The sequence below is a fragment of the Salmo salar genome, chromosome 25 (assembly GCF_965601325.2).
Source record: "Salmo salar chromosome 25, fSalSal1, whole genome shotgun sequence".
Taxonomy (NCBI): Eukaryota; Metazoa; Chordata; class Actinopteri; order Salmoniformes; family Salmonidae; genus Salmo; species Salmo salar.
This window is the reverse complement of record NC_138315.1, coordinates 3,469,922-3,484,130: the sequence shown is the minus strand read 5'-3', so window position 1 is coordinate 3,484,130 and position 14,209 is coordinate 3,469,922. Positions and strand designations below refer to the sequence as shown.

At 40.2% G+C, this 14,209-nt stretch overlaps 1 protein-coding gene across 21 annotated transcripts in view; it reads left to right on the top strand.

Annotated features, from left to right (window-relative positions):
• Positions 1 to 14,209, top strand: part of LOC100380858 (E3 ubiquitin-protein ligase MYCBP2) — a 354,690-nt gene that overhangs the window by 155,292 nt on the left and 185,189 nt on the right. For all 21 annotated transcript variants that reach the window (XM_082968826.1, XM_082968836.1, XM_082968833.1 and 18 more), the window contains one exon: positions 8,952 to 9,033. In XM_082968826.1, the coding sequence (XP_082824952.1) occupies positions 8,952 to 9,033 (82 nt within the window). The remainder of the gene's footprint in view (positions 1 to 8,951; positions 9,034 to 14,209) is intronic.

The window sequence follows — 14,209 nt, the reverse complement described above, 5'->3', positions numbered from 1 at the left end:
TAGATTAGCATCTCCTTTATGCAACCGCTGTGACAGATTTAAAAAAAAGCTTCACGGGGAAAGCACACTTTGCAATCTGAGTACTGTGCTCAGAAAAATACACTAGGCAATACAGATACCTGACATTTTGGAGTCATCTAAAATCATAAATAGCATTAGAAATATTCACTTACCTTTGATGATCTTCATCAGAAGGCACTTCCAGGAATCCCAGGTCCACAATAAATGTTGTATTGTTCGATAAAGTCCATAATTTATGTCCTAATAGCTCCTTGTTGTTTGCGCGTTCAGTTAGCTACAAATGTAGGAAGCTCGCGGAAAATGTCATGACGAAAAGTAAAAAAAAGTTATATTTCCGTTCATTGAAACATGTCAAACATTGTAAAGCATCAATCTTTAGGGCCTTTTTAACGTCAAGCTTCAATAATATTCCAACCGGACGATTCCAATGTCAAGAAATACGTCATGGAACACAGCTACCTCATGTGAGTGTGCACCAATGAACCTCTTTAAGGAATACCTAGGATAGGATAAAGTAATCCTTCTAACCCCCCCCCCCCCCCCCCCTTAAAATATTTAGATGCACTATTGTAAAGTGGTTGTTCCACTGGATATCATAAGGTGAATGCACCAATTTGTAAGTCGCTCTGGATAAGAGCGTCTGCTAAATGACTTAAATGTAAATGTAACTGATGTCCTTCCCTGAGTCAACAACTTCCCAGCCTTCTTGTTCGCTCTCTGTTCACTGCAAAAGGCTGAAACAAGGTTCTAAAGACTGTTGACAACTAGTGGAAGCCTTAGGAAGTGCTAAATGAATCCTTAGTCACTGTGTGTTAGATAGGCAATGACTTGGAAAGATTCCACGCATCAGATTTCCACTTCCTGGTAGGATTTTTCTCAGTTTTTGCCTGCCATTTGAGTTCTCTTATACTCACAGACATCATTCAAACTTCTGGTGAATTTACTAAATTACTCACGATAAACGTTCACAAAAAACATAATTATTTTAAGAATTATAGATACAGAACTCCTCTATGCACTCGCTATGTCCGATTTTAAAATAGCTTTTCGGTGAAAACACATTTTACAATATTCTGAGTAGATAGCCCAGGCATCACAGGGCTAGCTATTTAGACACCCACCAAGTTTAGCACTCACCAAAGTCAGATTTACTATAAGAAAAATGTTATTACCTTTGCTGTTCTTCGTCAGAATGCACTCCCAGGACTTCTACTTCAATAACAAATGTTGGTTTGGTTCAAAACAATCCATAGTTATATCCAAATAGCGGCGTTTTGTTCGTGCGTTCAAGACACTATCCGAATGGTAAAGAAGGGTGACGCGCACGACGCATTTCGTGACAAAGAAATTCTAAATATTCCATTACCGTACTTCGAAGCATGTCAACCGCTGTTTAAAATCCATTTTTATGCAATTTTTCTCGTAAAAAAGCGATAATATTCCGACCGGGAAAGCGTGTTTATGTTCAAAGAGAGAGAAAATAAAAACATGGGGTCGACTCGTGCATGCGCCTGCGTCCCATTGTCCTCTGATAGAGCACTTACCAAAAGCGCTAATGTTTTTCAGCCAGTGGCTAGAATTACATCATTCAGCTTTTTCCCGCCTTATGGGAGCCTTAGGAAGTGTCACGTTACAGCAAAGATCCTCAGTTTTCATTAAAGAGAGCCAAGAAGAACAAGAACTTGTCAGACAGGTCACTTCCTGTAAGGAATCTTCTCAGGTTTTTGCCTGCCATATGAGTTCTGTTATACTCACAGACACCATTCAAACAGTTTTAGAAACTTTAGGGTGTTTTCTATCCAAAGCCAATAATTATATGCATATTCTAGTTTCTGGGCAGGAGTAATAAACAGATTAAATCGGGTACGTTTTTTATCCGGCCGTGCAAATACTGCCCCCTACCCCCAACAGGTTAAAGAAAAAGCCTTGAATTAGTAGTTGTGTCCAAACTTTTGACTGGTACTGTAAGATCGAGCCGGTTGGTCACATTTAGTCTCCTTAACTTCAACAGCCACACCATTCATTACCTGGATCAGCTGAGCTATAGAACTTAAGTGATGATTTGTATCAAATAAAATGCTCTTAGTTTTAGAGATGTTCAGGACCAGTTCATTTTGGCCACCCATTCCAAAACAGATTGCAACTCTTTAAGGGTTTCAGTGACTAAATTATCTGTGGTTGCTGATGCCTATATGGTTGAATCATCAGTATACATGGACACACATGCTTCGATTAATGCCAGTGGCAGGTTATTGGTAAAAATAGAAAAGGGTAGAGGGCCTAGATATTTGGCCTCTGGTACACCACGCTTTACATGTTTGACATTAAAGAAGCTTTCATTAAAGAAAACATGTTATGGTCAATAATATCAATGGTTGCACTGAAATCGAGCAATAAAGCTCCCACAATCTTATTATTATCAATTTCTTTCAACCAATCATCAGTCATTTTTGTCAGTGCAGTACATGTTGAGTTCCCTTCTCTATAAGCATGCTGAAAGTCTTGTTAATTTGTTTACAGAGAAATAGCATTGTATTTGGTCAAACACCATTTTTTCCAACAGTTTGCTAAGAGCTGGCAGCAAGCTGATATGTCTGCTGTTAGAACCATTAAAGGCCGCTTTACCACTCTTGGTTAGCGGAATAACTTTGGCTTCCCACCAGGCCTGAGGATTAAGACTTTCCTCAAGGCTCAGATTAAATATATGACAGATAGGAGTGGCTGTAGTCAGCTACCATCCTCACTATCTTGGTTGCCCAAGATTCTGGGGCGGGGCTTGGCTTTCCTTCCCCTATAAGCAGTCTATAGACAGGGTAAGATAGCAATCCATGCTTTGGTTTTGTTTACCTGGCCACTGTCTTCATAACTAACCTTTTAGCATTTGGGGCCCAAAACCAATCCAAGCCAATATCCCCTATATTAACGTTTTCCACATTGAAATATCCCTTTAACCCATTCGAGTCGATGGATGTACAGGTGTATCAATCTAAGTAACATAATTTAAAAAATGCCCATCAAAATCAGTTTAAGCCTGAGATCTTTTTTTTTTTTTTTTTGCTTTGGATGTATTTCAATCGACTGCATCTGCAGTGAAAGGTGCTAGAGTGGTGTTTGTTAGACCATAAAACATCCCGAAAACCGGTCTTCGCAAACGTCTATAGCGTCTGAGCGGTTTGACCTACAAAGTATTATGATCACTCTATGAAAAGGGGAGACTCATGAACATGATAGTGTTCTCTGTGTCACAGGACTCGTCTGAAGGTAACCGATACCGGTTTAAAACAATTAATGGAAGTATGAAGGTAGTTTTGTGCCTGTGAAAAAGGGGTTAAATGTGTGTTAATAAAAATCAACAGTATCAATCAATCAATTGTATTTATAAATGCTATTTTTACATCAGCCAATGTCAAAGTGCTATACAGAAACCCATCCTAAATCCCCAAACAGAAAGCAATGCAGATGTAGAAGCACGGTGGCTAGGAAAAACTACCTAGAAAGGCAGGGAACCTAGAGAGGAACCAGGCTCTGAGGGGTGGCCAGTCCTCTTCTGACTGTGACGGGTGGAGATTGTAACAGTACGTGGCCAAGATGTTCAAACGTTCATAGATGACCAGCAGGGTCAAATAATAATAATCAGTGGTTGCAGTTGGCTTTTCATAGCTGAGCATTCAGCGTTCGAAACAGCAGAGAGTCGAAAACAGCAGGTCTGGGACAAGGTAGCACGTCCGGTGAACAGGTCGTAGTTCCATTGCTGCAGGCAGAACAGTTGAAACTGGAGCAGCACTACGACCAGGTGGACTGGGGACAGCAAGGAGTCATCAGGCTAAGTAGTCCATAGGCATGGTCCCAGAGCTCAGGTCCTCCAGGAGAGAATAGTGAATTAGAGGGAGCTTACTTAAATTCACACAGGACACCAGATAAGACAGGACAAATACTCCAGATATAACAGGCTGACCCTAGCCCCCGGACATATAAACTATTGCAGCATAGATACTGGAGGCTGAGACCGGAGGGGTCGGGAGACACCAGGCAGGATATAGCCCCACCCACTTTGCAAAAGCACAGCCCTCACACAATTAGAGGGATATCTGCAAACTACCAACTTACTACCCTGAGACAAGGCTGAGTGTAACCCTTGAAGGTCTCCCCCACGGAGCTAACCCGATGGGGGCGCCAACCCGGGCAGGAAGATCACGTCAGTGACTCAACCCACTCAAGTAATGCACCCCACCTAGGGATAGCATGGAAGAGCACTAGTAAGACATTTTCAGATATTACACATTTCTAATTTTGACACATAGTGGTTTCATTTCAAGCTAAATTGTACTGTTCGCTAGCTAACAGCTGGCTGGCTCCCAAGCTGACATTATTCATTTCCCAGAGCGGTTTCCTTTTCTAGTTAGAGCCTAATGTAAGCTAGCTAACGTTGAACCTGGTTGGTTAGCTTCCAGCATTTTGGCATTGTTGGCACTTTGTTCATTGTTATTTAACTAGCTAACGTTTGCTGGCTGGCTCATTAGCTAACGTTACGCAACATGTGTGATCTTAAACGTTGTTTACCTAGCTAGGTTCATTGTTTCCCTAGCTAGCTATACGTCTTTAGCTAAAGTGTACTGTTAGCTAGCTAGTTAACATTAGCTGGCTGGCTCCCTAGCTGACATTATTTGTTTCCAAGAGCCGGTTGCTTTGTTAGAGCCAAACGTTATCTAGTTAACATTGAACCTGGTTGGTTAGCTCCCAGCACTGTGGCATTGTTGGCACTGTTCATTTGTTGTTAAACTTGCTAATGTTAGCTGGCTGGCTCGTAAGCTAACGTTACGTGACGTGTGCACAACACCCTTTGAATATGCCCAGTGTAATAATACATGTGTGCAAAAAGCATAATGAAATTGTTGCCAGCAGAGCTGGTTAGGCTGTTTTCATGTTATCCAGAGGTAACTAAATCGTGGGCCAGAGCCTCAAGTGTGCGCTCCGAGAGCAAAACGAGATGGGTGGGGCTAAGGCTTAAGAGGGTGTGAACAATGCTGAATGGGTGTTGACAAAAGAGCTCTTCACTAGATACCAAAACATTCAAATGCGTTTTTCTCAAAAGTGAGATTACAAGTTCAACAACTTTCAAAGCAGAATTACTTTAACATTGTTCCTCAAATGCAGTGTATGATATACCATTTTGTAGCTCTGAGTCTCTACTTTTATCCAATGTAAAAAAGTTTTGCTATGTAAGACCGAATCCAGGTGGTGAGTCACATGAGTCTTCAATGAAGACTTAAAGGTCAAGACCGAGTCTGCGTCTTTCACATGGATAGGCAGACCATTGTAGGAGCAAGCCCATGTAATGCTTTGTAGGTTAGCAGTAAAACCTTGAAAGCAGCCCTAGCCTTAACAGGAAACCCATGTAGAGGCTAGCACTGGAGTAATATGATTTTTTTGGGGGGGTTCTAGTCAAGATTTTAGCAGCAGTGTTTAGCACTAACTGAAGTTTATTTAGTGCTTTATCTGGGTAGCCCGGAAAGTAGAGCATTTCAATAGTCTATTCTAGAAGTGACAAAAGCATGGATTGGCTTTTCTGCATAATTTTTTACAAACATTTTCAGATTTTTGCAATGTTATGAAGATGGAAAAAAATATGTCGTTAAAATGTTATGTTCCTCAGAAGAGTACCAGTCAAATGTTTGGACACACCTTCTCATTTAAGTTTTTTTTTTTTTTTCACTATTTTCTACGTTGTAGAATAATAGTGAAGACATCAAAACTAACAAATACCACATATGGAATCATGTAGTAACCAAAAAAGTGTTAGACAAATCAAAATATATTTGAGATTCTTCAAAGTAACCGCCCTTTGCCTTAATTTCTTACATCTAGATATCCAATGATAGGGCGTGGCGCGAAATACAAACTACTCTCCTTTATCTAACCACACTGTCCGATTTCAAAAAGGCTTTACAACGAAAGCAAAACATTAGATTATGTCAGGAGAGTACCCAGCCAGAAATAATCAGACACCCATTTTTCAAGCTAGCATATAATGTCACAAAAACCAAAACCACAGCTAAATGCAGCACTAACCTTTGATGATCTTCATCAGATGACACTCCTAGGACATTATGTTATACCATACATGCATATTTATATCAAAAACCAGCTTTTTACATTAGCATGTGACGTTCAGAACTAGCATTCCCACCGAACACTTCCGGTGAATTTACTAAATTACTCACGATAAACGTTCACAAAAAACATAAATATTTAAAGAATTATAGATACAGAACTCCTTTATGCAATCGCGGTGTCAGATTTTAAAATAGCTTTTCGGTGAAAGGACATTTTGCAATATTCTGAGTACATAGCCCGGCCATCACGGCTAGCTAATTTGACACCCACCAAGTTTGGCCCTCACCAAACTCAGAATTACTATTAGAAAAATTGGATTACCTTTGCTGTTCTTCGTCAGAATGCAGTCCCAGGACTTCTACTTCAACAACAAATGTTGGTTTGGTTCCAAATAATCCATAGTTATATCCAAATAGTGGCGTTTTGTTCGTGCGTTCAAGACACTATCCGAAGAGTAACGAAGGGTGACGCGCTGGCGCGTATCGTGACAAAAGATTTCAAAATATTCCATTACCGTACTTCGAAGCATGTCAAACGCTGTTTAAAATCAATTTTTATACGATTTTTCTCGTAAAATAGCGATAATATTCCGACCGGGAGTCGTTGTTTTCGTTCAAAGACTGAAAATGTAAAATGGACTCTTCATGTGCACGCGCACCCCCGTCTCATTGTTCTCAGATCGACCACTATCCAAATGCGCTACTGTTTTTCAGCCATGGACTGCAGAGTCATCATTCAACGTTCTGGCGCCTTCTGAGAGCCTATGGGAGCCTTAGAAAGTGTCACGTTACAGCAGAGATCCTCTGTTTTCAATAAAGAGGCTAAAGAATGCCAAGAAATGGTCAGAGAGGGCACTTCCTGTTAGGAATCTTCTCAGGTTTTGGCCTGCCATATGAGTTCTGTTATACTCACAGACACCATTCAAACAGTTTTAGAAAGTTTAGGGTGTTTTCTATCCAAATCAATTATATGCATATTCTAGTTTCTGAGCAGGAGTAATAAACAGATTAAATCGGGTACGTTTTTTATCCGGCCGTGAAAATACTGCCCCCTATCCATAACAGGTTAACGACAGCTTTGCACACTTGGCATTCTCTCATCCAGCTTCACCTGGAATGCTTTTCCAACAGTCTTGAAGGAGTTCCCACATATGCTGAGCACTTGTTGGCTGCTTTTCCGTCACTATGCAGTCGAACTCATCCCAAACCATCTCAATTGGGTTCTAAATAAATCACAGCCAGTGTCACCAGCTAAGCACCATCAAACCTCCTCCATGCTTCACGGTGGGAACCACATATGCAGAGATCTGTTAACCTACTCTGCATCTCACAAAGGCACAATGGTTGGAACCAAAAATCTCATCAGACCAAAACACAGATTTACACCAGTCTAATGTCCATTGCTCATGTTTCTTGGCCCAAGCAAGTCTCTTCTTCTTATTGGTGTCCTTTAGTAGTGGTTTCTTTGCATCAATTCGACCATGAAGGCCTGACTCATGCAGTCTCCTCTGAACAGTTGATGTTGAGATGTGTCTGTGACTTGAACTCTGTGATGCATTTATTTGGGCTGCAATCTGAGGTGCAGTTAACTGAAATTAACTTATCCTCTGCAGCAGAGTTAACTATGGGTCTATCTGTGGCGGTCCTCATGAGAGCCAGTTTCATCACAATGCTTAATGTTTTTTTGCGACTGCACTTGAAGAAACTTTCAAAGTTCTTGAAATATTCCGGATTGACTGACCTTCATGTCTTAAAGTAATGATGGACTATGGTTTCTCTTTGCTAATTTGAGCTGTTCTAACCATAATATGGACTTGGTCTACCAAATAGGGCTATCTTTGGTATCCCAAACCTACCTTGTCACAACACAAGAGATTGGCCAAAACACATTAAGAAGAAATTCCACAAATGAACTTTTAACAAGGCACACCTGTTAATTAAAAGTCATTCCAAGTGACTACCTCATGAAGCTGGTTGAGAGAATTCCAAGAGTGTGCAAAGCTGTTATCAAGGCAAAGGGTGTCTACTTTGAAGAATCTCAAATATATCAAATATATTTTGATTGAACACTTTTTTGGTTACTACATGATTCCATATGTGTTTCATAGTTTTGATATTCTACAATGTAGAACATAGTAAAAATAAAGAAAAACCCTTGAATGAGTAGGTGTGTCCAATCTTTTGACTGGTACTGTATATATATTTCCGGAGCTTTCTTATGTATCCTAGATATAGGACAAACACTTCAAAACGTTGTTTCTTTTGATTATATTTTGTAATTTTTTTGGGCCATTCATAAATGGTTTTCAATGTGTTTCTCTGGGCTATATTAGTAAAGGCCAAAATCAATAATTTGTCCTATAATTTTTGTAGTACTTTTTGGGGATACCTAAAGTGCTCCTAAAATATATAATTAAGGGAATTATCCATTGTATGACAGTCCTAAAACAATTACATATGTCAATTTAACCCCCCCCCCGCCCCCACGGCTTGGACATTTAAGAATTCAATATAATGTAGAGGATGTTATAAGATTTCAATCTGCTGGGACCTGACCTGTATGGAAATGTGTTAATAGGTCATTCTTTATGACCCTATTTGTTGTTTTTAGCAAGTAAGCGCTTAACAGTTCAATGACAAATACACATGTACAATTGAAATTCTGTGGATAATGTAAGACGGCAATACTCTCTGTATGTAACATGACTGTATATTGGAAAATAACACATATGAACATATGAAACGTGCACAACATATTCAGATAAGTAATGTGGTGGAATGTTATGGAACGTATTTGTCTCTGGTTCTGTCTTGTAGTGGTGCTGATGGAGAATGGGGATGTCTATACGTTTGGCTATGGTCAGCATGGCCAGCTTGGACACGGAGACGTCAACTCAAGGTAACCACTGACATGCAAAAATGGTAAACATTTGGACACAAAAAAACATAGTTCTAGATGTTCTGTTCAGACAATGAATAGGTTTTAACAGTGTAGGATAGATAGAAGGGTAGGTTGTCAGTGTTTTCCACAAGTACATAAAGTAGCAACCCGTGGGGGCTTGCCTCCCATGGTTAGACATATTTACCTTAGGAATACTTTATCAAGTTTACCTCCCAGATTGGAAATATTTGTTGTGGTAGACCCGCATGCTCACACCGCCATCCCTAGTGCCTGCATTGTTGTTTGCCACATGGCTTTAAATTGTACGAATTAGTTTTTTCTCGTTTGCCCATGCTATTTCAATAATAAATCATTTGATTTTCCAATTGTTAATGATGGCGGATTGATTGATTTTCAAGTTAAGTACACTTGTTTTCAAGATGAGTGAGAAGACAATTATCCAGCCCATTGGGTATTTCACTACACTGCCATATGCCATGTTTTGAAATATGCAGACTGACGGGTTAAAAGTACGTTAACATTGTAATACATTGAAACAGCCAGTTTTCTAGCTCCGCCCATAACTTGGGGATTTTATAGCATTTCCAGAATGCATGGATTATTGAGTTAATGTTTGTTTTACACTTATGGCATGACTCTTGCTGTTCTTCTGTAGAATTTGGGAATTTTGTCTCCTGTATAATACATTCTGTACATTAGTTTATACTGGGTTAAGCGTACATTTTTGTTAATTGTACTTTCTTTAGTTATGCTCTAACATTCCCTCCATCTTGTTCCAACATCAGTTATTGTTAAGTCTTGGTTCTAATCGTTTTTATTTCTTTCTAAGAGCTTGTTAGTTGGATATGCTCTCTGCAAGTTTTTGTATATCTTTATTTGGTAACACTTTACACCCTGCGTCCTAACACGTTATGACACTATTTACAGTGCATGTATTCAGACCCCTTCACTTTTTCCACATTTTGTTACATTAGCCTTATTCTAAAATTGATTAAAATCCTCATCAAACTACACACAATACCCCGTGATGATGAAGTGGAAACAACATGTTTTTAGAATAAAAAATTAATAAATATAAAAACCTGAAAGACCTTATTTACGTAAGTATTCAGACCATTTGCTATGAAACTTGCAATTGAGCTCAGGTGCATCCTGTTTCCATTGATCATTCTTGATGTTTCTACAACTTGGAGTCCACCTGTGTAAAATTCAATTGATTGGACATGATTTGGAAAGACATACACCTGTCTATATCAGGTCCCACAGTTGACAGTGCATTTCAGAGCAAAAACCAAGCCTTGAGGTCAAAGTAATTCTCCGTAGAGCTCTGAGACAGGATTGTGTCCAGGCACAGATTTGGGGAAGGGTATCAAACAATATTTGCAGCATTGAAGGTCCCCATGAACACAGTGGCCTCCATCATACTTAAATGGAAGAAGATTGGAACCACCAAGACTCTTCCTAGAGCTGGCCTCCAGGCCAAACTGAGCAATCGGGTGAGAAGCGCCTTGGTCAGGGAGGTGACCAAGAACCCGATGGTCACTCTGAAAGAGCTCCGTAGTTTCTTTGTGGAGATGGTAGAACCTTCCAGAAGGACAATTATCTCTGCAGCCCTCCACCAATCAGGCCTTTATGCTAGAGTGGCCAGACAGAATCTACTCCTCAGTAAAAGGTACATGACAGCCTGCTTGGAGTTTGCCAAAAGGCATCTAAAGGACTCCGACCATGAGAAACAAGATTCTCTGGTCTGATGAAACTAAGATTGAACTCTGGCCTGAATGCCAATCGTCACGTCTGGAGAAAACCTGGCACCATCCCTACGGTGAAGCATGGTGGTGGCAGCATCATGCTGTGGAAATGTTCTTCAGCGGCAGGGACTGGGAGACCAATCAGGATTGAGGGAAAGATGAGTGGAGTACAGTACAGAGAGATCCTTGATGAAAACCTGCGCCAGAGTGCTCAGGAGCTCAGACTGGGACAAAGATTCACCTTGCGTAAAGACAACGCCGATCAACACCATTATCCCATAACCCCAAGACCCACTCCAATTTGCATACCGCCCCAACAGATCCACAGATGATGCAATCTATTGCATCCCACACTACCCTTTCCTACCTGGACAAAAGGAACACCTTACTTGAGAATGCTATTCATTGACTACAGCTCAGTGTCACATGACACCGCTCCCAATGGTGTGTTTCCCGCTAATTTGCGTTATGGGACAGATATTTGTGCGAAGCCTACCTCCTTGTGCACCTTACTGCGCTTATATTATGAAGAAATAATAGTTTAGGCCTATCAACATTTTATGCTAAACGATCTGATCTGTTGCATAATCTGATCTTTTGCATGCTTTTTACATTTTTGGAATGTATCCTAGGCCTACTGGTTGTATGAGTTTGGGATCTATCGTCCCACCACTGTCCCAGAGTCTGTTTGGTATAGGCAATTTTTTTCTTGCACGGAACAACAAGCTGACCAATAGAATAGGTAAACTTTTCTACTGTGGGGGATAGTAGATCGACATAGGCTAGTGATTTTGCTGTTCGTTACTCGTCTTGTTGGCTGAGGAAAGTAAATGTGGGCAGTTATTCTAACATAGGTGGCACATGGGTTTGAAGTTTGGGGAAGCAAATTTTCACCATAAATTCCCCTTTAATAAAACATTCCATGCATTCTCACATGTGCAGACTAATATAAGATAGCCTACTATTCCTAATGTGATGATTATATTGGATAGTCATAATTTAGGATTATAATATAACGCAATCACTGTTCGCAAAAAAGACTGTTCAATGCAGCGCGTAATGACTTACATGCTGACTACACCGCTTGCGTTACGTGCGCGAGCTGTGCAAAATAAATGTACACGTTATTCAATCATTGAATCCACACTGCTCGTGCGCTTCAACGAGTGTCTGCGTAGCCAGGCGCTAAAATATTTGTGAAGTTTAATGCGCTGCAAGTCCCGCCTCTCCCATCTCCTCATTGGTTTTTAGGAGCATATACCCACATGGGTGATTGAGTTCCACCCTCCAGTCCAGTTGGTGGTGATAATGAAACCACAAAGTTGGTTGCCAACCGCCATATAAAGTCCGAAGAAGAAGCCTGAAGGAGGTGAGATGACTAGAAACGAACTTGGTATACCCTTTTGTCTGTGGATTAATTGAGTAGAGGACCTTGTGCATTTCAGGTAAAATAACAACCCGATGTTTATATCTCAGGACAAATTAGCTAGCAACAGCAAGCTAGTTAGCTAAATTGCCATAAATGTTTAATGCTTTTCGACCTGTCCCCAAATTATTGTAGTTGGTTGAGTTCTTTTTGATATTTCAACCTGTGTCCTGACCGCATCTGGGGTGGGTGGGCAAAATCAACATCAACGGACACGCGCGCCCTGTCTAGTCAGCACGTTAGAGTAGGGCTATGCTATATCAGCCTACATTTCTTCTCCTTTGCACCAAAAAAATGCCATTTTATTAACTTTCCTGGGCAAGGTGGGACGTTTGTGTCCCACCTAGTCAACAGCCAGTGGAATCGCGTGGCGCGAAATACAAATACCTCAAAAATGCTATAACTTCAATTTCTCAAACGTATGACTATTTTCACCATTTTAAAGACAAGACTTTCGTTAATCTAACCACATTGTTCGATTTCAAAAAGGCTTTACAGCGAAAGCGAAACAGATTGTCAGGAGAGTACCCTGCCAAAAATAATCACACAGCCATTTTCAAAGCAAGCATATATGTCACAAAAACCAAAACCACAGCTAAATGCAGCACTAACCTTTGATGATCTTCATCAGATGACACTCCTAGGACATGTTATACAATACATGCATATTTTGTTCAATCAAGTTCATATTTATATCAAAAACCAGCTTTTTACATTAGCATGTGATGTTCAGAACTAGCATACCCACCGCAAACTTCCGGTGAATTTACTAAATTACTCACGATTAACGTTCACAAAATACATAACAATTATTTTAAGAATTATAGATACAGAACTCCTTTATGCAATCGCGGTGTCAGATTTTAAAATAGCTTTTCGGCGAAAGCCTGCATTCTGAGTACATAGCCCGGCCATCACGGCTAGCTAATTTGACACCCACCAAGTTTGGCCCTCACCAAACTCAGAATTACTATTAGAAAAATTGGATTACCTTTGCTGTTCTTCATCAGAATGCACTCCCAGGACTTCTACTTCAACAACAAATGTTGTTTTGGTTCCAAATAATCCATAGTTATATTCAAATACCTCCGTTTTGTTCGTGCGTTCAGGTCAGTATCCGAAGGGTGACACGTGAGCGCATTTCGTGACAAAGAAATTCAAAATATTCCATTACCGTACTTCGAAGCATGTCAAACGCTGTTTAAAATCAATTTTTATGCAATTTTTCTCGTAAAATAGCGATAATATTCCAACCGGGCGACGTTGTATTCATTCAAAGGCTGAAAGAAAAAAATTGAGAATTCACATGAACGCGCATCTCCAGTGTCACTGTTCCTAGCCTGACCACTCACAAAATCTCCTGCTGTTTTTTGTCCAGACAGGAGAGACGTCATTCCACTTTCTGGAGCCTTCTGAGAGCCAATGGAAGCCTTAGAAAATGTCACGTTACAGCAGAGATGCTGTATTTTCGATAGAGATGCAACAGGAGGACAACAAATTGTCAGACAGGGCACTTCCTGTATGGAATCTTCTCAGGTTTTGGCCTGCCATATGAGTTCTGTTAAACTCAGACACCATTCAAAAAGTTTTAGAAACTTCAGTGTTTTCTATCCAAATCTACTAATTATATGCATATTCTCGTTTCTGGGCAAGAGTAGTAACCAGTATAAATCGGGTACGTTTTTTTATCCGGCCGTGCAAATACTGCCCCCTAGCCCCAATAGGTTTTAACACGTTTCATGCAATTCTACTACACTTTATGTCTGAAGACATTTGCTGAATATTTTTTTATTCGACAAAAATTACAGGGTAGCCTGCTCTGCTGACACTGACAAACATATCAATAAAAACGTTGTCTGATCCATATATTAGGCCTACGAAAAGGGGACACACAAATATAATATGATGTCCATCTAACCTGGAAGAGGAAATTATTGTCCAAAAACCAACAAAAGTGGCATTGACACAAGACAGTGAAAATGCACACTTACCGGGGATA